Source organism: Maniola hyperantus, chromosome Z (assembly GCF_902806685.2).
Source record: "Maniola hyperantus chromosome Z, iAphHyp1.2, whole genome shotgun sequence".
In the NCBI taxonomy this organism is placed as follows: domain Eukaryota; kingdom Metazoa; phylum Arthropoda; class Insecta; order Lepidoptera; family Nymphalidae; genus Maniola; species Maniola hyperantus.
In genome coordinates, this window is record NC_048564.1 from 5,923,539 (window position 1) to 5,949,869 (window position 26,331).

The following is a 26,331-nucleotide window of genomic DNA, read 5'->3' on the forward strand; positions in this document are numbered from 1 at the left end:
CCGTAAGATGTATTCAATGGTAACCGGAGATATCTATTTCCCAGATGAGACCAGAATATTACATGTCCCAAACTAGCTAATCGGGGATTGCATAACAGAACTTCTTAATCAAACGTTCTCGAGGCAGAGAACGTGGTGTAGCTATCACTAACAAACATAAAGGTGTTTTGATAGAGTCGAAAGTTGTGGGATTTGATTCAAATTCAGGCATGGTGCAGATTGCGAGCTTGAACTTCGGGCTTCGGAGCAACTGTTGAACGCATCTGCGCTTACTTAAAACCTTAAACGCAGCCTGCATTCTGTATAATATTAAGCGTTTGGCCGGCCCGCGGCTCATTCCTGTCGGGACTGTCGAGCGATTCAGACGCTCACTCGCGAACTCCTCCTAACATCCGAGTTATAACTTGCCGCCGCGAAAATGAAGTGCGTACACGTTTGTGTTCTTTTTGCTTGTATATGGACTGTAAATGCGCGGGAAACCACGTTCAAGAAAGAGTTGGCCGCATTGACCGAACAAGTTGAGTTGCTGAAAACTATGCACTTGGCTGATACTTCCCGTCTCAAGAAAGAAATTGAGGAACTCAAGTAAGTTTTTAGTTAAGAAAAATAATTCTCTTCTGTATAATATTTTAAATTATTAAGCTTAGCGTATGCGAATGTATAAATATTAAATTTCAGCATATCCTGCCCCAGCGAATTTAAACTAAGATTTATTATATTTACTTATACAATAGAACTACTATTTGTTATATGGGTGTATAAAAAAGCGAGTACCGGAAATAAATTTCCGTTACGTTCAAATTTAGGATAAACGAGTCGTTTAAAAATTTTAAATTTGCATTGCGATTAATGTTCAACGACATTTCCTCGTGGCATGATCCGGTATGGTTAAAAAATTGCCACTGAATGGTAGGTATTTATAATTTAATCTGTTTTCAGTTTAAAAACTATATACTTAGATAAACTATATTTTAAGGTCACTCATTAAAATCTGCTGAATTACTGTAGTGAAACTTTTGCCACTATCAAGAACGATATTATGCCTTGTGTATACGATGCATACCTACCTATGTATAGCTAGCTTGCGAAGGTAAACCGCTAAAAAGGTTAGATCCTTGCGCGGGAAGAAAATGTATGGGTTTTCAGTTTTCACGTGCGTGTTACCTGGCACTGTTGGTAAAAAGCGTAAGTTGAGGCATTTTTGCGAGTTACATCATACTGTATGCATCGTGTATAGAAGCATTAAGATAAACTTAGCTTTGAAGATTTGAAATTTAAAAGATAATATACTTGGTAAATAACAGCTATACTTAATTGAAACAGTGATAAAACGGTTTTTCTATTCATCTTTTAGTTTTTGTCATTATTTAAGTCACTAGCTTATGCCCGCGACTTCGTACCTATGCGTGGATTCAGGTTTTTAAAAATCCCGTGGGAACTCTTTGATTTTCCGGGATTAAAAGTAGCCTACGTCACTCTCTGGTTCTTGAACTATACTCATGCAAAAAATCATTGAAGGACAAACTAACAAACCAACAAACAAACACACTTTCGCATTCACAATAAGAAGCGCACGCGGGCCATCAAAACTAGTTTTAAAAATTAAATTAAATTACTTTTTCCTATCAACTAAGTTATAGAAAAACATTACACCTACCGTCGATACCTACCTACTGTCGGGCGCAAATTAAAAAAAGGGTCAATTAATTTTTTCCTTCTCAGCATCAATTTAGCAGCAGGTGAAGTTTTATCTTCGGACCAAATTCTTGTTAAGTTTAAATACTGATCAACAAGTATCTAAACTTAAAAAGAACTTATGATTTTATTTAAGCAACGTAGATTTTATATAAATAGAAATTTAAAGTTAGCTCTCGTTTTAAATTGTCTAAGTAATGGTCTGGCCAGATGGACTGCATTTGGATTGCCAGTTGGGATGCAATTATTGCAGTTGATTCAATTGTCAACTACGCTTTTGCGCTCGGTTTGCACACCATTTATAAAGACCAATAGCTTATGCTCGCAACTTCATCCACGTAGACTACACAAATTTCAAACCCCTATTTCACGACCTTAGGGGTTAAATTTTCAAAAATACTTTCTTATTGGATGTCTGCGTCATAATACCTAGCTATCTATGTGCATGCAAAATTTCAGCCCGTTCCATCCAGTAGTTTAAGCTGTGCGTTGATAGATCAGTCAGTCAGTCAATCTGTCAGTATGTCAGTCAGTCAGCCAGCTTTTCCTTTTACGTATGTACCTACCTATATTAAAGCTCTGCTCAGCTGCTACCTTACACCGAATTTGAGAATTATCAAATTGCGTTCGTCGCATTACTGTTGTTAATGTTATTTGTGGAAATTATGGTCGTGTAACGCCAGGAACAAATCTAGTGGAAAACTGCGGAAATTCTCTTAAACGTGTTATCCGCGCATATGCCGCGGTAATTTAATAGTGTCTCTATAGGACACGTTCGAGTGGGCAACTCGCGCGTATTTCTCTCGAATGAAAATTCGCATGGTTTGTCCCTCATCGTGGATTTTGACCAGTAGTGGGAAAGTTAATTTAATTAAAAACCGGCTAAGTGCGAGTCAGACTCTCGCACCGAGGGTTCTGTGTTTTTGCACGACAATTTGCACAATAAATCAAAAATGTTATGCTTAAAAATAAACAAAATCTGTTTTAGAATGTACAGGTAAAGCCCTTTGATAATATTATGATAGCCCACTTTGTATAGTAATCTTACTTTCAAAGTTGCAAAACTTACAAATTCATGGTTTTAAGATATTTTCCCCTTATGCCTGCTATAAGATTTACCTACCTGCCAAATTTCACGATTTTACCATGAAGGTACCCTGTAGATTTTTGACAGACACGACTGACAGACATACAGACAACGAAGTGATCTTATGAGGGTTCCTTTTTCCTTTTGAGGTACGGAACCCTAAAAAGGGAAGTGAATTATTACCCCAAGAAAATGTCTACTCACCTCACCTTACCAGGTTAATGAAAAGAGGTAATGAGGTATACAACGCAAAGAAAGAGAGAGAGGAAAAGTAAATGCAGAATGTTAGTTCTTTCTGACCGAATTTCGGCCAATCTCACAGGGACTGCGACTAACAGACTACACAACCGATTATAATGCACAAATCTGTATGCAAAAAACACGTGCACTTTTTATTCTTTCGATTTCTTCATAGACCGATGAGATCTCACAGTGAATATTGTTACGCTGAGGATGGGGTCATCATCATCGATATCCGTTAAATGTCCGTTGCTGGACATTTGTCCCAACTCCCATGTAGGTAGGTACTTCCACACGTCACCGTCTTGCGCCCCCTAAACCCAGCGGCTGTCTGCGAATCGTTTGATGTCATCTGTCTACCTAGTGGAAAGTCTTCCAACGCTGCGCTTTCCAAAGCGAGGTCGCTATTCAAGTAAATTCCACCGATCCCAACATCCATCGGTTTTTCGAATCTAGTGCCTTGCCCATTGCCACTTGAGCTTTGCAACCTTATGTTAAAAAGCTATGTCGGTTACTCTGGATCTCTTATTTCTGATTTTATTGCCTATAAACTCCAAGCACAGTTCTCTCAATCGCCCGCTGAGTAACACTTATGCTCTTTTAATATGAGACCCATAGTTAGCGACCATGACTCGAATCTACAAGTCATCACTGTCACCACACACTGTTCAAAGACTTTTGTCTTCAAGCAATGAGGAATTTTGGACGAGAATATATCTCGATGGAATAGCATAACTATTGGTACTAGGGCTCCAGCCTCCAGTTTCAACAAAGCTTTTTAAAGTAGTATAGTAGGCATCATAAGAATTCAGGAAAACTGCAAACCTAACATTATGTAAGAGTACCTACAAGTTTACAATAAAGTTCCATTGAACATCACTCATCAACTCAAAGTGGCGTAGTGCCTTGAAACTAGGTCATCTGATGGACATAAATTTTTAATGTTCTTTCATATTTTTACCACCTCTGACTGATCAGTAAAGATGCAAGCAAATGTTTTAACTACTTTTAAGATTTGATTCCTAGATAGGGCATTTTTCAAATTCATATAGACATAGACATGATACAATAGGTACACTGTAGATGTAGTACATTTTCACCGAGTGCATAAATCTTTTATGCAAGCGTGTTCTACCTTAGTATGCATCACCAAGGACAAATCTTAAAAATCTAGTCTGGTCTGGTCTGGTCTTCGTCCCTGGATTGAAATCACCTTATCTGCCAAAAAACTGCCTTACTTTTATACCTCTTTTATAGTGATAGATTGGGAGTGTCTGATGTAATTTAATAAAATTGAGAGAGATTATCGTTTAATATGCATGAATTATTAATTTAATCAGATTGAAAACAATTAAAAATAAGAAACCAATTAAAAATTCCAAAATTTTATAATATGCTAGCTTTTCCCTGCGAGTTAGTCCGCGTGTGTTTTTCTCGTTGGGATTTCACAAAATCCTTTCTTAATGGGGGGTCTCCATGACACACATGACCATTTGAGTTGTACCTACGTTGATATGTCAGTTAGTCAGTTTCTCAAAACCATTTCTTAGTGAGAGTCCACGTTATAGAGGGAACCTACATGCAAAATCTCGAGTTTCTAGACTCAGCCATTCAGGTTGTACCTACGTTGATATGTCAGTTAGTCGGTTTATCGAAACCATTTCTTAGTTAGAGTCTACATCATAGAGAGGACCTACAAGCAAAATCTTGAGTTTCTAGTACCAAAGTTGATATGTCAGTGACACTAGTGAGTAGGTAGATATTATGAGACATGGGTATAACATAAAAAAATGCTTTAGTCCCAGACATGTTTATCTCAATTTTCGAGATCTCGATTTTAGGCATGCAAAATGTTTATTAAAACTAGAATTTAAACATTGTATGTAAGTATTGATGACCTTACAAATTGTGGTATAAGGGCCCCAACGTGCTATAATATACAAGTTGAACAATAAGTGCCCTTCGATGATCAATTCCAATCATGAGGGTCTCTTATTGAGAACCAGGCCTTCTGATCCACTTGATATTAAAAGAATTTTTATAAAACACGTTCTTAAAATAAAATAAAATTATTAACCACTGTAAGGACAGCCAGCGCGTGCCAGACCTTCGTTATTTTGTAAAAGCTGAAAGTTTATCTGCGTATTGTCCTCAACACAGGGAGCAATAATCAGCGATAAAATATTAAACATTTATTAAAAAATCACACGTTACGTAACTAGTTTATCTAGTAGGTACACTGCAACTAACAGCATTAATTTTTCAGATGACGAAAAAACCAACTGCGTCGCCCTGCCCCAATTCGTTAACTAGTTTAGTAACTCGATGTCGAGGTTGTAGAACGTTTATATTCCTGGCCTTTATTTTTTGCATGACGAGCAAACATACTTGATCGAAGAAGCAAGTAGGGAAAATGTGTACTAGATGGTCCCCTTGAGGTGAACGCACACTTAGATGCGCGCACAAGTGCCGCAGTCATCGCATTTTTGTGGTCTTGCGCAATACGTGCCGTACGCGCCGAACAGATTACTACTAGCTCTACGTATGCGATCTATTCCCTCCCTACAGTATTTTTAACCGACTTCCAAAAACAAGGGTGTTTCTCAATACAGCTCGGTTTTTTTAAATGTATGTACACCGTTTTTTCGAGATTTCTGGACTGATTTGCAAATTTTTTCTAATCAACAGTAGAAGTTTCCGTGGTGGTCCCATAAAAAATCTGGATTAAGCGTAATGCTGCAGGCTGCAGGCTGCCCGCCTAAGTTATCAAGACTCACTAAGTGTTCATAGTGAATTAATACGATTTCATGCTTGGACTCCGAGTCCCAACTCCTCAACCCTGATGATGTAGGGTACAGTACCGCAGGGAGGGATACAGGGTAGGGATGCGGGGTCCTAAACTATAGTGATGAAAGAGCTGCGGATGGTGCAATATTACTTTAGGTACCAAGCATAGACTACATCATTGAACTTCGGATGCCTACTCTTCAATCCTGATGCTGCAAGGTACTGAACTCCTAAACCGTGGGGACTCGGGAATTTCTGATGGTGAATTGATATTTTATGTATGAAACAACGGCTTCATGATAACACTCCGAGTCCGAACTCCTCAAACCTGGTGATGCAGGGTACAGCACCCCTAAACCATAGAGATTCAGGGACTATTCCTGGTCAAATAATATTGTAAATGCCGAGCATGTACTTTGTTATTGCATTCCAAGTTACAATTTTTCAATCCTGATACTGCAAGGTATTGAACTACTAAGCCATGTGGATTTGGAATTTTTTACTGGTGAATTGATATTTAAGGTACCAAGGTACAAAGGAATATTAGGATATTTTAAGGAGCTCTCATCCCGTCTCCCGGAATCCACGGAGGACCGGAGGGCTGGCAGTTACCTCGGTCAGCATATTACTTTGGCCATTCAACGAGGCAACACAGCCAACGTTGGGCACTCTGCCTCGTTACGGAGGTTTATATGATATTTTCGATTTGTAATTTTAATATTTAATTGTTTTCTTGTAGTATATTCTTGTATAAATAAAATTAATAAAATGAATAAACTATAAGTAAAATAATATTTTTTTACTTATAGTTTAAATTTTATAAATGTGATGACTGCAGCGCTTGAGGCTTCTGCGGTGCGTTTGGATGTGCGTTCACCATAAATGATGAACTATCTTGCTATTTTGATACTCTGTATTTCATTATAATTTAAAGTTAATATTTCATTGTAAAAAAAAAATTTTAAAACCCCAACCAAAGAATAATTTTTAACATCTCGATATTTAAGTTGATTTCTGAGGTAAGGGAGGGTAGAATATGAATGCAAGTGATTTTCTGATGTCTTTTTGCTCACGTTATCATTATGAATAAATTATAATAATTATAAATTATTATTATTGATGTAGGATTGGGAATTAGGTACATTTTACTAAAGTAAAAAACTTAAATGGTCCTCATAGTTTCACCGCAATTGAAGAGAGATCATATCATCCCGATGTATCATTTCGTACACCTTTCCCATACTAGGAGTATGGTAAAAATTACGACATTACTTTTTTAGCCATTCATAATCATCATCAACCTATAGATGTCCACTGCTGGACATAGGTCTCTTGTAGGGACTTCCACACGCCACGGTCTTGCGCCGCCTGAATCCAGCGGCTGCCTGCGACTCGTCTGATGTCGTCCGTTCACCTAGTGGGGGGGTCTTCCAACGCTGCATCTTCCGGTGCGAGGTCGCCATTCCAGCACCTTGACCCCATTATAATTTAATTATTTATACAAGATCCGTAATTTTCTTAGCTAGTAAAACATAAAAATTAATAGTTATCTTGAAATTGTAAAACCAGAGGCATCTAGCGGTTTTATTGATCGAAACTTGATCATAAACCATGCGGCATCGGCATTTTTGAACACCTGCTCCGATAAATGCGTCGACTTAAGAACTGGCTTTAGACGATGTGCAAGTAATGATCAGTGCGCGTGCATACATTAATGTTCGGCTGAGGTACAAGCACATCGACCACTTTCCCACTTTTAATCCCCTTTATAAGATCGTGAGCCTGCGCGTCTGGTTTAACAAGTTCAACTAAATTGCAAAAATGAAATGAATACAAAATAGGTTTGCATGCTTGGAATGTATCGATGCCAGCTGTTTTCTTAAGTTTTGTTGGTCGATTTTAGTCACGTTCATTTTTCTACTAGGAGCCAAACCGGCATCTCAAAGCCACTTTAGCATTGGTACTTTGCGTCTGAGAGATTTAATACGTATAGCGTAGGCATATTCGTAACTTATTTTTAACGGACACACCTGCCTGGAGTACCTATAGGTACCCGTACTCATATAATATATTACTTATTATATAAAATATTATTAGGTACAGCTTTGCCGTAAATTGCTCTCGTACAGCATCAAAAATCTATTATGGTATTAAAAGGTAATTCTTGTTTCATACTTATATAAACTTGTTACAGTACGCGGCCGAAAGCAATGTACTTATATCGGCTTTTAGAATGACATTTCGGCTTTGTAGAGCGTTGTCTCTGTCACTCATACCTATATGACGTTTTGTCGGTCTGAACGATACAGACAATGCTCTACAATTCTGCTATTTCCTTCTAAAGTTCGATGCACATTACTTTCTGCAGCGTAAGTACTATAATCAATATTCTTTGGAACGAACTAAATAAAATGATATGAAGGACATAAATATTTTAGTACATATTATCCATACTTAATATTATAAATACGGAAGTGTGTCTGTCTGTCTGTCTGTCTGCTAGCCTTTCACGGTCCATCCGTTCAACCTTTTTTGCGATAGCTTGCACCCCGGGGAAGGAAATAGGCTACTTTTTATCCCGGAAAATCAAAGAGTTCCCACAGGATTTTCAAATAACTATAATACGTACCTATCTAAGTAGGTATAAATGATTTGTTAAGCAATTTGTTAGTGTACAAATTCACTTAAAAACTAATGTTAGTAACTATGTAATAATAATAATAATGTATGTAATGTAGTAGTAGTAATGTGGCAAACAATTAATTTTTTTTTTAATCAAATGAACACTATTTATAAATCTAAATATATAAAAGGATTGACTGACTGCCTGATCAACCAACGCACAGCTCAAACTACACGACGGAGCGGGCTGTTTGGCATACAGATAGGTAGCTATTATGACGAAAAATTGAACCCCTAACCCCTTAACGTCCACGCGGACGAAGTCGCGAGCATAAGCTAGTATTTTATAAGACAAAGTAACATGTACTTTCAATAATAAAATTACTTAAATAATTGGGACTTGATTGGGATGCAACGTGTGTAGATACTTTAGCTGCATCCCACATTCAGGCGACCTCCTCTGTGGCGGGTGCAGCGGCCATCAGCGCCGAACAGGCCAAGAGGCGCAAATATGAAAACCTCGATGGGGGCTTCATATTTGTGCCTTTTGGTGTGGAGACCTTGGGGCCGTGGGGCCCGGGTTCTCGAGCTCTTTTTGAGGAAATTTCGAAAAGGGTTATCGAGTCAACCGGGGACCCGAGAGCTGGCAGCTACCTTGGTCAAAGAATTAGTTTGGCCATCCAAAGAGGTATAATGCTGCCAGCATCTTGGGTAGTACAATGCCTCGCTGCGGTAGTCTCGATGAGGTTTTAGATTTAATTTAATTTATTTTAGTTTTAATTTAATGTTGTCTTCCGTGTCTAAAAAAAATGACTATTATATAGACTTATTAAGTAATACACTTTTATATTTGATGCACATTGTAAATAGGAGCTTGTCGACGTTTTGTTCGCTCACGGCGAGCTACCATTAAGTACTTTAAATAATGGCAACATTCACTAAAATCTCTTTGAATCCTCTTTGCCCGGTTCCGTAACTGCTTTCTTGTATTTTACAGTAATTGGTGTACTCAGAGTAGGTAGGTACTTTGTAGTTATTGTACGTGGGTAACTATTACAACATAATATTTTAATACCTATATTTCAAACTAATTGGCTGAAAGCTGTCTATTGTGGTTAGTTATATACCCATTATATAATCATAAATCATTGACATTTCTTTACTCCAAGGCTAAAATATGATACTTTACTTTATAAAATATGAGCTTATATAAAAATGGCATATCCTAAGTACCTACCCATATTTCAGGGTTATTTCACTACCCATATAAATGCGAAAGTGTCTGTTTCCACGTATTTTTGCACAGATACAAGGTAAAGACCTGAAGAGTGACGGGCTAATTTTTTCCCGGAAAATCAAAGTATTTCCATGGGGTTATTAAAATCATAAGTCCACGCGGACGAAGAAGCATCAGTTAGTAAAATAGTAAATAATAAATAAAAAGAAAAATATTCGCCTTTGTGCGAATTTTTTGAGCCTTTAACTTATTTATAGGATCGTTGTATTTTATCAGTCATCTAAACATATAAAAGGAAAAGGTGACTGACTGACTGACTGACTGACTAACTGACTGATCTATCAACGCACAGCTCAAACTCACGATGGATCACGCTGAAATTTGGCAGGCAGATAGCTATTATGACGTAGGTATCCGCTAAGAAAGGATTTTTGAAAATTCAACCCCTAAGGGGGTGAAATAGGGGTTTGAAATTTGTGTTGTCCACGCGGACGAAGTCGCGAGCTTAAGCTAGTTCTATATATTATAGTAGATAGGTACTCAAACCTAGCTATCTGATCCATGCCACCGGTGTATTTATAATAATTTTTCGTATAAGGATCTCTGACTATTTATTTACGTAGGGGTACTTTTTTAAACTCTGCGATGGGGGTGAACATCTGGCTGTTTGTGTTTATTTATATTCTAAGCGGAAATAATGTGCCGCCAGCCCACATCCGGAAGTACGATACACAATTGCGGGGGCGGCAAATTTTGAAATAAATAATACGAATAAAGGTTCTTAGAACTAAGCGAATGTTGATTCGATCTTAATTTCTTTTTTTCAATCACTATTATTTACCTCAGTTCATTAGATAGGTAACTAGCGTATGCCCGTGACTTTGTTCGCGTTGACTACACAATTTTTAAACCCCTAGTTTACCTCTTAGGGGTTGAATTCTCATAAATCCTTTCTAAGCGGATGTCCACGTCATAATAGCTATCCGCTTGCCAAATTTCAGCCCGATCCATACAGTGAGCTGTGCGTCAGTAGATCAGTCAGTCAGTCTGTCAGTCACCTTTTCCTTTTACATATTTAGATAAAATATCAAACAAGAACAAAAAATTGAATACGCAATTTGTAACAAAATTTTCATTATAAAACGGATTGTAAATAAGGTATAAACTGGTCAGATAACAGTTCGACTTACATAAGAACGTATTTAGATCACGAGAGAGTTAAAAATTCTAACGCCCAACCGAAAGGACAGGTGGTGCGTTTTTTATGACAACATATGGCAAGCGATCAATTCGACCGTCTCGCGTATCACGATAACTTTCGACAAACCAAGATAAGGTTAATGAAGAGAATAAAATTAATCGGAATTCAACATATTTTTTTGTATATGTCTTGGAATTCATAATAATATATGTCTAATTGTAGTTCTTTGTAGATTGTAGACTAGGGATATTTACGTTCATACCTCACAATTTACTTCGCTAGTTATATACTGTAGTTAATTTTATCATCATCATCATCAACTTGGCAATCAATCATGGCCGGCTCAGTAGGAGCACGAGTCTCCTCTCACATGATAAATAGTTTAGACCGTTGTTTACACTGGTCAAGTGAGGGCGGACTTAACAAACCTTTGAGAATATTACGGAGGACTTTCAAGCATGCAGGTTTCCTCACGATGTTTTTCCTTCACCATTGAAGCAGGTGATATTTAGTTGACTCAAACGCATATGACTTCAAAAAGTTAGAACCCCGAACGCCCCGAATAGGAAGCCGACATCAACTACTTGGCTAACTATTTCGATTATTGTTATTTAGGCTCCGAACGCCTTAATGGGCCACCGAACACAACCACCGGTGGCTGACGACAAGCTGCAGTTTACAGCAGCGGCAGAAAGTAATGTATATCGGCAATTAGAATAACATTTCACTTTTGTAGAGCGTTGTCTCTGTCACTCATGCCTATATGACGTTGTGTCGATCTAAACGACAGAGACCATGTTCTATAAGTCTGCTGTCTCCTTCATCACATGCATCATTCACATGGTCATGGACATGGTCGATGCACATTACTTTCTGCCGCGTACTGTATATGATTTTTAACACGTTTTGTATGGAATCGACACACACGTGTAGAGTGGCGTCCACTCGCGACACGAAACCGGTGGCGGACACTCCCGACTCAGTGTCTGCGACATACCACCGTTGTTGCCAGCCACGCGCTACGTATAGTAGGAGAGTGCTACAAATTCACCGACCACCTTCGTTTGCTCGGTACCAAAGGACGTGGCGCGCGAAAACCATGGCAACCACAACACAGCCACAGGTGCACAGATTGGTGGCCAGTTTGTGCGGAGCCTTATATAGTCTAAGTACGTTTATATTATAGCATAGTACGTTTATTTTATTGAATAGCTTTCTCCCGCGACTTCGTTCGTGTTATGTAAAATAATATTCAGAATCGGATCATCAGTCGCGGAGATTACTGCTCACATCCAAACTTAAACGCTTTACCTCTTTATAATATTAAAAAGTAGACTCAGTGGGTATGTAGGTATGAAAAGAATCGTTTACAAATGAATTTCCGTGAACATGCAATGTGATTTAAAAATCGGACGAGTGCGAGTGGGACTCGCACACAAAAGGTTCCGTACCATCGTACAAAAAATTGCACTTTTTTAAATTTTCATCTCGCTATTACAGTTCACGAGGTACAATAATCCGGTATTTAACATGTAGTATAATCAGTAACTTTTTTTTCAAACGTGAAAACGCGTGCTTAGTATGCGAGCTTCTATGAAATACTGGTATGTGACGTCACAATTGACGTGCTTTTTAGTTTAATCGATAATCTAAAATGGTTATTACACTTAAAACCAACAAAAGACGTGGATGTTACGTATTTTAGAAGACCGTCTATTAAATAATCACTGAGAAATATATTTTTTTTGACAGAGACGTATACCCAATAAGAAGGCGTCCCAGGAAAATGCCAGGAGCAAGTACCAAACGGGTGCCCTCTCGTGATTTGGCTCATATAACCGAGAGATTGAGGGTGGGGCCATGGGAGATGTAGGGTTGTCCCTGGTTCACGAGATACAGACCGCCGACAGACAGACGGACGGACGGACAGACAGCGGAGGCTTAGTAATTTGGTCAAGTTGGTGCCATTCGGGTACGGAACCCTATAGAGCAACATAGCCCTTTATTATACAGCGGTAATGGTTAGGGGAAGTGGAAGGGATGCAAGGGAGATACGGTCAGCGCGCCTGGCTTGGCATATCATCAAATCGTGTTCGCTCAGTGCCAGTGATTCAATTGACACACTTTGCATCTACATACTATGTATAATCCGTACAAAATGACTCCTCACGCTCCATTTTAACTCTATGGCAAACTATGGTCAACTGTCATGGCAAAAGTACGTAAGACTAAAATCTTACTTTTGACATGAAATTTGACACAAAAGCTAAAATGGCGCGTGAGGAGTTAAATTTGTAAGGAGTTATATTTCATTTGAGTATACCATGGCAACGTAGTTTACAACTCGTATATAGTCCGTACAAAATGACTCCTCGCGCGCCATTTTTATGGGTTAACTGTCATGTTAAAAGTATGGTTCACCCATCGATATAGAAAGTAAAAGAAGTAGTACTTAAAATTTATTTGGGTTCACCTTTAAAATAAGGACTAAAATCGTACTTTTGAGATGAAATTTGACAAAACGCGTTATAGCACCTATCATCGGGGTCGGGGATTGTATTGTAAGGCGCAACGCAGATCGGCAGAGCCGGCGCGTGGCACCTTTTTTCGATACCAACTCAAACTAAACTTTATTTACTTTTCCACAAGAGTGACTCAATCAGCTTATTTCGACATCTTAGATAGCATTGACTTTAATTTTCGTTACTTGTATGTAGATTATAGAATAAAGAATTAAGTAATCGTTATAATAATTAAGAAATGAGTGTAACAAAGTTAAAAGTTCTAGTAATCAAGTAGTGTTTTATAGTAGGTAGGTACAACATTTTAATAACTTCTCAAACAACTTAAAAACGAGACTCACGATATAATAACTAATAACGTCGCATTGCTGAGATTGTAGGTACCAGTAATTTGTTCTTATCTAAAGCTTATTAATAAGGAAGTCTAAGAACTTCTTGCCTTTGAGTAAAAACAAAACCTTCCTTTGTAGGAATTCCGACTATAAAGCTTGGTACTTACTAAGATATTCAAAGAAGAAAGATAATGACATTAAAATACTGTAACAACTTAATTAAACGCGATCATACTAATAAATAAAATTAAAATAATTTTGATTTCAATTATATACAATTACCTAATTAAGTAAATATATTACACCAATATTAATAATTACTAACAATTAGGTTTAAGTTTCGTGTAATTACTAACACCAATATGATCCTTGTTGGTCGAAATACAAACATTTTATTTTTTATTTATTTATTTATTTATTTTTATTAGAAAATAATGTAGCATGTAGCTGGTAATTAAATTAATCTACATAATTATAAGTTAAAAAAAATTAAAGTGTCCTAATATGTGACCTAATACAGGTCTCCCACTCTGCATAATGCTGCAGCAAGCTGCACCGCTGGTTTTCAGTCGATTAAAAAGAAACCCGGGAACTTACTCTTATACGTCCCGCAAATTGGCCGAGACGTCAGCACTAGACTGAAGTTTCGAGCTGATGGTATATTTTTACTTAAACATAGTCAAATGACGTCATTTCGATGTTAATAAGACATGGTTCCAGCGCAATAGAAATTTGCGGGACTTATAAAACCACAGCGTTCACCTGCGCCAGGGAGGTAGTCAAAGATCTTAGTTGTAACAGCTGTGTTTTTTCAGGCAGAGGGCAGTATCGGGATGCACTGATAACCACGAGCGCAATGAGAAGGTCACTCTGGACTGGGCGAAGAGCTCTATGAAGGAGATCCGCGTCGAAATGCGCGAACTGAGCCGCAGCATCAATAGCTCCCAACTTCTTCGACAACTGCACACTATCCGCAACGCGGTAGGTTTCTCTTTATATTTTACTAGCTTATTCCCGCGACTTCGTCTGCGTAGACTACAGAAATTTCAACCCCCTTTTTTACCGGCATTCCGAACCAGTGGTAAATTAAAACTACCTGACTATTCATAAGCACTTGTTAAAAGTTTACATGAATAAAAAACATATTCTATTCTATTCTATTCTATTCTATTCTACACCGTCTTAAGGGCTGAATTTTCAAAAATCCTTTCTTAGCGGATGTCTACGTCATATTAATAGAATGCCAAATTCAGCTTCATCCATCCAGAAGCTTAAGCTGTGCGTTGATTGATTAGTCAGTCAGTCAGAGACAGAGTCAATCAGTGAGTCAGTCAGTCAGTCAATGAGTCAGTCGGTCAGTCAGCCAGTCAGCTTTTCCTTTTATACATGTAGATACACTTTTATTTGACCTAATAACCACAAGCACAGTGAGCAGATTATCTGGACTATAGCCTAATCTAGATAATCTGCTCCATGAAGAAGATCTGCGTTGAAATGCACGAGATGAACCTTATCATCAACAGCTCCTAGAAGGTTTGGTAGCTAAGTGGTTAGGAAATCCCATATATTCAATGTACTCTGTGGGACATCCGCCTTCCAATCGGAGGTCGGGGGTTCGATCCCTGGTTCGGAGTTATGTGCGTTTTTATTAAAATATCACTAGCTTTAACCGTGAAGAAAAACATCGTGAGGAAATCTGCATGCCTGAAAGTTCTCCTTAATGTTCTCAAAGGTGTGTGAAGTCTGCCAATCCGCACTTGGCCAGCGTGGTAGACTATGGCCGAAACCCTTCTCACTCTGAGAGGAGACCCGTCCTCCGTAGTGAGCCGGCCGCGATAGGTTGATCATGAACATGATGATGATGATGATGATCAACAGCTCCCAGCTCGTTCAACAACTGCACACTACTTTCTTAGGGAGGATCTACGAAACTAGGTATTTACTACAATTCAAGTTGGCAACTCAACATGGCTTTGAGCTGAAGGTATGCTGATTTGTTTTCAGTAAGTTGATGTCTGCTTTGTTTGCATACAATTCAGCTGCTCAATCTCTATCTCCGGTTCTATTGGACCGTTTTAATCAAAAATGGAGTCACATGATATAATATTTTTAAGTTTAGGTAATCTATTATTATGGACTAGCTTATGCTCGCGACTTCGTCCGCGTGGACTGCACAAATTTCAAACCCTATTTCACCCCCTTAGGGGTTGAATTTTCAAAAATCCTTTCTTAGCGGATGCCTATACCTATACGTCATAATAGCTATCTGCATGCCAAATTTCAGCCCAGTCCGTCCATATATTAAACAGTTCAATGAGCGTATATCGAAATCACTTTGACAATTTATTACAATAAAATTATCCACTGTAGTCAGTTCCTTAATTAACGAAGCTCTTTGATTTCAATATTTTCGTTTGCAATATTATTTATGTTTCGTTAGTAGAATACTGCGTTGATGAGAGCTTTCAGGTGTTTAAATTAAATTCTCTTTTCGGTTCAATTTTGCAAACGCGAAATTCTGTAAACCGACAGATATCCATTAGCCAAAATAAAAAACAATATCGACATTAAAAGGTTCATTTCGTACGAAGTCATCAGTACTTTTAAAAATCATTCATTATTTGTTTATTGGTATAGCACGCGACAGGTCGAGATAGCAATCGGGGTGGGGTGCCCCGCAGTCCGCACACCTGCACAACCCCTGCGCTAACCCGTTGAGGGATAGCGCGGGTTACGTGCGAGTGTGCTGGGCGTCTCCCCCCGCCTTGATTGACATCTCGACCTGTAGTGGACTATGTACATAGAGTTCGTTGGGTAAGTAGAGTAGGTACTTATTCAAAAAGTCAAGTAAGTATCGGGATGGCATACCCCGATTGCCATCTGGACCTGTGGCGTACTACACGCACTACTAATAAATTTTTGAACCTTCCAGGATTTTGTGCGAAGGATCAGCCTGGCATGGTTTGTACAGTAATTAGATAAGGCTACCCTTAAGTTTTATTGTAACTTTTTATTTATAAAAAAACAGATTTAGAAATTGTTTAGTTCCTAAAATGATCCGAGACCTGGAACGTTCCACTGACCACAGCGTCAGGGAGTGTGCCGAAAACTATTCTGAAGTGAAGTATTTGTTGCAGCTGAAACGGGCCTTGTCTGAAGCACGTGACTCGAGCCACCTAGCTCGGACCCAGGAGGCGAGGGTGGACAAGCTGGACGGCGAGGTGGAAAGGCTCAAGTACGAGGGACAAGAAATGAGGAGCACAGCGGCTCAATTGCGTACGCACTTTGGAAAATTATCCAAGGAGGTAAGTTCTCTATGATTCATTAGCTGACATGCCCCAGCTTCGCTCGAGCGAAAATTTTGAAAATCTTTGAACACATATTACCTACTTAAAACGAAAGCTCAAAGACTCTCATGTTTTAACGAAATTTGGTACTGAGCTATCTTGCAGCTCGGGGCCGGGCTACCACGGATAGACTACTTTTGGTCCTGGAAAAGCAAAAGTTCCATTTTTAAAAACCTATATCAACGCGAGCGACGCCGTGGGCATCAGCTAGTTTTTAAATAAGATCAAATAAGGAAGGTACGTTTCCCCACAACTTAAATAAATTAGGTAGGTACAATTTTAACTTGAAGGAAATGGGCATGGAAACTTGTAGGAAAAAGGAAACTTAGTCAAACGGCTGCTTCACTCTCCAATAAAATACCGGAGATTCACGTCATTTTCATTCCCTTAGGGAATATACAACCCACTTGTTTTTATAAAGTAAACAAGAAGGAAGGTGCGCTCCTCCGCAATTTAAATGAATTATAATTTTAACTTGACGGAAATGGGTATGAAAACTTGTATGTAAAAAGAAAACTTAGTCAAACGGCTGCTTCATATGCTCTGGCCTCTGACATTTTATTGATTGCATGCTATATAAGACTAACAATTTCATTTGAAAATGTTCAATAACTTAATTTTTGATCTATATCTCTTGAAATATTTACTATTAATTTAGTCGAATGTTAAGGGCTCTTTATACTCTATACCTCCATCTTAACGTTCTTGCAAATAAATGATTATTTATTATTTATTTATTTCACTCTCGAATAAAACGCCGGAGATTCACGTCATTTTCATTCCCTGGGAATATAATATGTGTGTACTGGTGTGTACACACTGACAAAACTAGACAGACTAGTGGCCCAACATGTCGTATTTGACATTTAAATCTGAAAGTTTGTGTGGTGAGGTGCCTGATTATGGAAAACTAAACCTGAGACAGTCTTTGCTAGGTTAACAATTTTAGAATTTTACGGCAAACTTCTAGGCATTTAACACTCTATCCATGGCATAAAACAGATGCTAGGTACGGAAAACGAATTTGAAAAATCTCATAATCTGCACGTGCCAACCAACCAACCCAAACTTACAGCTGGCTATATAAGCACCTCGTCAAAATTTCCTGCGGTCTCTCGAGCCATAGTGTACCCTATCAGGGCGCCGCCACCCACTCGTAGACGCTGAAAAGATCAAAGGGGTCATTGCAGAATGCAGCTTGTTTTTACACACAATAGAAAAGGCGGTGCCAGACGTCGCGTCCACCGACGCGACTTCGTTAGTATTCTGATTCTGTCGATAATAATATTATTATTTTATTATGTTATTCTTATATTTTATAGAATAATATTTAATTTCCATGTCTCGTGGGATATACTTCAGACTCATCAGACTTAAGCGGTACTGAAACTCTCCTCTAAATAATATCTTAAACGCCAACTAGAAATTTACGAATCTTAATATTAAATAGGTATTAAATCTTTACTCTAAAGTTGTAAAAACAAGCGGCACTCATAGATGCAAGTAGGTACCTAAGAATATAGACCAATGGGTGTTCGTTTAAAATATCTCTTTGTGCAAAGCATCAAACTATTTTCAAAAATTCTCTAACTTTTTATACTAGCTACTTTTTAGTCTAATCTTATACTAAAAATGTAAAAACGTACAGTTTTCACATCTGAATCAAACTACATTTAATTATTAAGTTACTAGATGATACCTGCGACTTCGTCCGCGTGGATTTAGGTTTTTAAAAATCCCATGGGAACTCTTTGATTTTCCGGGATAAAAAGTAGCCTATGTCCTTCCCCGGGGTGCAAGCTGTCGCAGTACCAAATTTCGTCAAAATAAGTTGAACGGATGGGCCGTGAAAGGCTAGAAGACAGACAGACAGACACACTTTCGCATTTATAATATTAGTATTGAAGTATGGATGAGATAGTCAGACAACAGGAGACTCTGAGGTATTGTTTCCGGTTCAATAATTGTAATTATTTATGCGGTAAACCGGAGATGGGTCCTATGGAGGTATATGCACTAGGAAGCTCTAATAACAGGTGCCGCCCCTCTTCACGCTCAGTGATTATAACCGTCGCTAACCGTTGCGCCTGCGACTTTTTACCGGTCAATATGATTGTGAGGGAATACCATTGTAACAATTATAATTAACCATCGTGTCGTTATTTATGACCCGACTACGAGCGTATTATGACTTATGAGTCTGTGTGCATGTTTGTCGGTTCATACATTCCCTCATCATTGCAAAACTACTCATTATTAGGATTCCATACCTCAAACGGAAAAAAGGAACCCCAATAGGATCACTTTGTTGTCTGTCTGGCCATCTGTCGTGTCTGTCAAGAAAACCTACAGGGTACTTCCCGTTGACCTAGAATCATGACATTCGGCAGGAAGGTAGCTCTTATAGCACAAGTGAAGGAGGAATAAATCCGAAAACCGTGAATCACATACATTATTAAAAAAATTTAAATGTGTTTGTTCATTAACAAATAATTAGTATTTTCAATTTTCAAAGTAAGATAATCATAACTAGTGGGGTATTATATGAAATGGCATTTTACCAGTAGGTACATTCTAAAATAGATTTTTATTTATTTTTATGCATAATTTATTTCAATACAAAAAAAACTATATGTAGTAGGTATATACATACAGAAAAAAATTATCACAAAAAAAATTATATTTGCAAAAAATATACACCGTCCAAATGGTCATTTATGGGCATTGTGCCCAAAACACTGGCGCTATTACCTCGCTGAACGGCAAGGCTCAACCGATAGTGTATTATCTATGGCACCAGCTCTTGGGTCACCAGACGCGTGGATCAGCTTTTGGGACACGACGTTTATAAAAGCTTTCGTGTCCGATGACCATGGGCCCAGAGTCTCAAACGCAAGCGCCGCGAATACATAGACTTACTAATGACTTAGTATTTACGGCGCTTAAGTTCTTGAGCAGACTGGGCTGCTGCATAATAGTTTTTGATTTATCGTGCAAAATGTCAAAAGAAATACCCGAGTACGGAACTCTCGGTGCGCGAGTTTGACTCGCACTTGGTCGGTTTTATTTGTAAGTGTGATCTTGATGAATAATATGGTGGATATTTTGGTAGTCAAATCCTACATTAATTAATTATTATAATTATACCTACAGATTTAAAGGAAACTATCGTTTTGTGCGAGCATGCTTGAATCGTGAGCGTCTATCATCGTTCTTGCAAAAAGCAAAATTATTGTCAGCTGGCTTCTCTAGCTTGCAGTCAAACGATCTTTTTTATTCACTCTGAATCATATTTAAAATATTATTTTAAATAATATCTGTTTACAATAATATGTTTAAGTTAGAATTACATATTTATCTACTAAGTTAGAGTTAGAAAAGATATTCCTACTCTTTTTACATCTCAAAAACTCAGAAATATTAATTGTACCTACCTATGCACTTAGGATATATGAATCGATGAATCATAGCTACATATCTTCATAGGTAGGTACTTAGGTATACCTTGCTATTCCCTTTTCACACAAAATTCCATTTAGTCTTTATTGTGAAAAAAAACTGTAACACCACAAAACAAATGCCGCAAAACGAACGCGAACGGTACATGTAATTGTATACTACATGGGCATGGAAAAAAACTGTCGCCAAATCTGAATGGCGTCCACCTGCGATGCACCGCGGAAATTCCATTGATCGCCAGTACAATGGGCCGCCGGCCGGTGGGAAGCGAGCCGCCAACAAACGGGTACTACAAAAGTATATTCCACAGATGATTTGTACAAAATCTGGCGGCGTTGTGTCAATGGATCGTATTATTCAATGATGATGAGTGATGAGATGACCATAAAATTTTAATAACCAAAAATATTTATGACTAGATCTCAGAAACTAATGTACGGATTTTCATATGGTTTTCACCAATAGAAAGATGAATTGTCTTAGAAGGTTATATACGCTTAATTTATGAAAAAATTTCGGAAATAAACTACTGACCAGTATGATGATAATTGTGAAATATCGTCTCATCTAAGATTCCCTGTACAAATAGTTAAAGTTACACGAAAATAATGTACTACAGTAGAATACTTAGTTCCTCTCCTGTGCAAAACCGGGCGGGTCACTAGTATAAACTTTAAAAAAAATACTCTCAAATTTTAAGAGAAACGGCCGTGGGAAATTATCCTTCGAAAGCCTACAACAACCCGTTTTGCGCACTATATTGTTCAACCGACCCTTGCACCGCGTCGACAAAAACTCAGGACCCCACACCGTACCAAACAATTTACATGAAAGTTGATCACCGGCAGTAATTGATTAAGTTGACGTGATTGAATTTTTGATACAGGAATTTGTCCCAGGGATATTAGTTAGTAGTTAGTACGTATGGTCCACACATTACTAATATGTACTTACTAGCTGATGTCCGCGTGGATTTACATTTTTCAAAATCCCGCGGGAACTCTTTGATTTTCCGGGATAAAAAGTAGCGTAGTATGTGTTAATCCAGGGTATAATCTATCTCCATTCCAAATTTCATCCAAATCCGTTCAGCCGTTTTTGCGTGATTGAGTAACAAACATCCACACTTTCACATTTATAGTATTAGTAGGATTAGGATTAGGATTACATAATACAAAGCGAGTATTATAGAAAGATGTCTTTCATCCTTGAGACGTATGCTATAGAGTAGTGTTTATATTCAAGGAAGGAAGTAAATTGGAAAAAAGGAATAGTATATTTGAAAATCTTAAAAACATGCGGCCTAAACAGTCCATCCCAAAAATAAATTGAAATTGTAGAACTAGATAGAACTTGATATTTAGAATTTCATTCTAGTAATCGTAACTAAATAAACAAATGAAATAGTCAAATTATTCGAATCTCACGAGAAAATTAAATTATTATAGTAGATAGTAGCAAGTTGGAGACACCTTTTTGACTGGCCAATTAATAGGGACTTTAAACAAAGAGATGTCAACTTGTTACTTGTTCTACATAATATTGAGACTCCTTTAAAAGTTAGGTACCCTGAGAAGTTCGTTGTACCTTTGCTACGAAATTACTTACTGCCTCTACAGTTCTATTTAGAAAGTGCTTGACGAATGGTTATTTCAAGAGCTGTTTGTAATCTTCTCCCACACGACACACATATATCGGATTTTCATAATACCATGGCGCTGTGATTTTTAGGAATGGGAGGATCCAGTGTTTGAGAATTAGTCAAATCAGTAGGTAAGTATCTTTTAATCAAACGTCAAAACACGCGCTTAGTATGCGAGCTTCTATGAAATACTGGTCACAATGATTTGACATGCTTTTTAATTTTAATCGATAATTTAAAATGGTTATTACATTAAAAATTAACAGAGGGTGTTGAATTTGCGTATTTTGGAAGACCCTCTATTTAATAATTACTGATAAATAATTTATTTTTGACACAGGCAAATCTCGTAACATCGATGTAAGTCAGATATTAACAAGTTCAAAATTGGCCTAATGGTAAATTTGGCGTAGTCGCCACCCTATTAGTAAAAACCGGCCAAGTGTGAGTCAGGCTCGCCCAGCGAGGGTTCCGTACTACAGTCATTTTTTTCGACATTTTGCACGATATTTCAAAAACTATGATGCATAAAAATAAATAAAAATCTGTTATGGAATGCATAGGTGAAGCCCTTTCATATGATACCCCACTTGATATAGTTATCTTGCTTCGAAAATGAAAATACTAATTTTTAGTTCATGACCACAATTTAATTTTTTTTTGTGTGATGTAACCACAAATTCGCGGTTTTCCGATTTTTCCCCTAATGTCTGCTATAAGACCTACCTACCAAATTTCACGATTCTAGGTCAACGGGAAGTACCTACCCTGTAGGTTTTCTTGACAGACGGACAGACAGACAACAAAGTGACCCCCATAAGGGTTCCGTTTTTCTTTTTGAGGTACGGAACCCCAAAAACGTACTGCCAAGCGATTTAGGATCGCGTAGACGCCGAATACGTTTACATATTTAATTAAACTGCTATATTCCTATCGTATTCTTAGATTGCAGGTATCGGTATTGACTAGATAGGATCAAAGTCAAAGACTAACTTGGAGTCAAATTGAATTAATCTTACCCATAGGTATGTATTGCATCTATAATCAATAGAAGGTATGTTATTGAACAGCAAGATGTACCTAATAGACGATACATACTCGAATGGCAGAGGAATATATTTACTCTGATTGAAATACCAACAGAACTACCAGGTATATCATACAGTAATACCTGGGAGCTTTGTTGGTATACTACATACGTGTACCTATACAAAATAGGTAGGTACCATACATTAATTTGTAGATAGACGTTTCACGTTACATGTAGGTACACAGAGATACGTATTTAGGTAAATAATAAGAATATAACAGAGATTACTCGTGTACAGTACGCGGCCGAAAGTAATGTACATCGACCTTTAGAAAGAGGTAGCGGTTTTTTAGAGTATTGTCTCTGTCGTTGAGACTGATAAAACGTCACATAGGTATGAGTGACAGAGACAACACTCTACAAAGCCGAAACGTCATTTTAAAGGCCGATGTACATTACTTTCTGCGGCGTACTGTACACGAGTAATCTCTGTTAAAAAAGGTAGGTTCGATCAATCAATAATACGTATTGATGATTCAATTTGACACAACATGAATACGCCTTTGCATTTGTAATATATCTATTCAGGATAAGTAATGACTTTTTTAACGTTGGTTGACCTCCATAGCGCAGATATACTAGCTAAGCTGAGGTTTATAAAAATCCCGTGGGAACTCTTTTATTTTTCGGAATAAAAAGTGTATGTCACTCTCCAGGTCCCTATCTATACCCATGCAAAAAATCACGTCGACCCGTTGCACCGTTGTGACGTGATTGAAGGACAAACCAACAAACAAACACACTTTCGCATTTTTAATAAGGGTACTGATTTATAGTAATAACAGAAACTATTTAGAAATGGTGTGAGTTAATTTGAAATTTTCCTATGAAATTAAACTAATATGATAATATAGATAGTTCAATCCACGATGATGCGCCCCACTCTTTGACCCAATCGGTTACAATGCAAATGTGCTACGTACTTTTAGATTGTAAGTTCTATCGTAAGTCGTAACGCACCGATCAGCGATGTGGGCACTCGCACAAGAAGATAAATTAGGCAAAGATCACTCCCCGCACCCGTCGTTTCCCCGCACGAAGAATAAAATAAAAATCTTTTTTATTCGAATAAACTCTTAAAAGTACTTTCGAATAGTCGGATGCATCTACCACTGGTTCGGAATGCCTTTCCTACCGAGAAGAACCAGCAAGAAACTCGGCGGTTGCTCTTTTCAAATATTTGATATAGGTACAAGATTATGCCATGTATAAAATAGTATTTGCAGTCTTGTGCGTCGCCGGAACGAGCTGCAGGTCAAATCCACGCTCTTTTATCATTTAGATAATTCAATTGTGTAATATGCTTTTTTCAGGAGCATATTTTTAATAGATTTTTTAAACTTGTGCAAAGGTAAGTCCAAAATAGTTTGCGGGATTTTATTATAAAAGGTAATACCCATACCCACAAATGACTTTTGGACTTTCCTGAGGCGGAAGGTAGGAGCTGCAAGTTTGTCTCTGTTTCTAGTTAGCCTATTGTGTAGACCACCAATTTTCTTGTAACTAAGAATATTTTGTCTTACAAAAATTATGTTATTATAAATATATTGAGAGGCTACAGTAAGGATATCTATTTCTTTAAATTTCTCTCGAAGGGAATCGCGTGGTCTTAAGTTATAAATTGCGCGTATTGCCCTTTTTTGTAATACAAAAATTCTCCCAATATATAGTGGGGCGCGCCTTCGTCGATTAAACTATCTATACCGTCAATTAAAAAACAAGCTTTTATCTAAGCCTTGTTCCTACTAAAACTAGTAGGATTTACGCTCATTCGATTGTTATTTTCAAATATAATTCACCTTCGATTCTACTAGATTTATTCATAAACATTCAGCAAACTCATTAATTTAATAAACATTCGTAAAATATTGGTACTACGTTTTCAACATTGCGTTGTACCTACATAATAAGATTATACAATTATGCGATTACATGCATTTAATTTCAATCAGTAATTTTATAGTAAAATTTGTGGAAAGTGGAATAAAACGTGGAAAGCAATAAATTATAGAGTGTGTACTAATTTAAACTTACATATTTGAATTTTCCAAAGCTAGAAACGTAGATATTATATAAAACTCCTGCTATGCAAAGCTCATTCAATGAAATTTGAAAAAATTAAACTGTCTGTCTGTCAAGAAACCTACAGGGTACTTCCCGTTGACCTAAATTCTAGAATCATGAAATTTGGCAGGTAGGTATGTTTTATAGCAGACATTAGTGAAAAATCTGAAAACCGTGAATTTGTGGTTACATCACAAGAAAAAATTTAAAATGTGTTCATAAACAAATATTGCTATTTTCGACTTTCAAAGTAAGATTGCTATACCAAGTGGGGTATTATATGAAAGGGCTTTACCTGTACATTGTAAAACAGATTTTTATTTATTTTTAAGAATGATAGTTTTTGATTTATCGTGCAATATGTCGATAAAATACGATTGCAGTACGGAACCTTCAGTGCGCGAGTCTGACTCGCTCTTGGCCGCTTTTTTTAACCCCATAAAGGTATTATTACTACTTTAATCCTAAATCAGGTAATATAAAATAAGGTATTGGATGTGTACTTATTTGTTTTGCAGTAAACATGTTTGGGCTCAACATTTATTCATAGTAGAAGTTTTACACTGAGGCAATTAATGTCATATTGATTTATAAAAAGTAATACTAGTACCTATGGATATCATTAATGGTTTCATTTATACATTAATAATACCATTAAAATAGCTTGCATCTGCCGCTTGGCTTAGTACCTACAGACTAAAGTAGAGGTTGACCAAAGTTGGAGCTGCGCGGTGTAAACTGGTCCGGCTTCCGTGGTACCTACCTACCAGGTTAAATTGAACGAGAATATTTTTATTTTTATTAATTTGGAACAATAGGAACGGATACGGTCCCGACGTGGAGATCACTGCAATCGATGGCGTTTTTTTATTCATCTTTTGGGCTTGCAATGAAAGTAGTATCCATATGAGAAATGCTGTCAGCTATTAAGTTTTCAAGGTTTAACAGCTGAACAGATCATGGAAAAAATCACGTCTCTGCATCACGATCTTGGAAACATGCATAA

The 26,331-nt window shown here is 37.5% G+C and overlaps 1 protein-coding gene across 1 annotated transcript in view; it reads left to right on the plus strand.

Annotated features, from left to right (window-relative positions):
• The first annotated feature begins 321 nt into the window (after nt 1–321).
• sca (scabrous) overlaps nt 322–26,331 on the plus strand; it is a 29,202-nt gene continuing 3,192 nt past the window's right edge. The window contains exons 1-3 of the mRNA XM_069509066.1: nt 322–585; nt 14,539–14,704; nt 16,861–17,028. Of these exons, the coding sequence (XP_069365167.1) occupies nt 419–585; nt 14,539–14,704; nt 16,861–17,028 (501 nt within the window). The 5' untranslated portion in view covers nt 322–418. The remainder of the gene's footprint in view (nt 586–14,538; nt 14,705–16,860; nt 17,029–26,331) is intronic.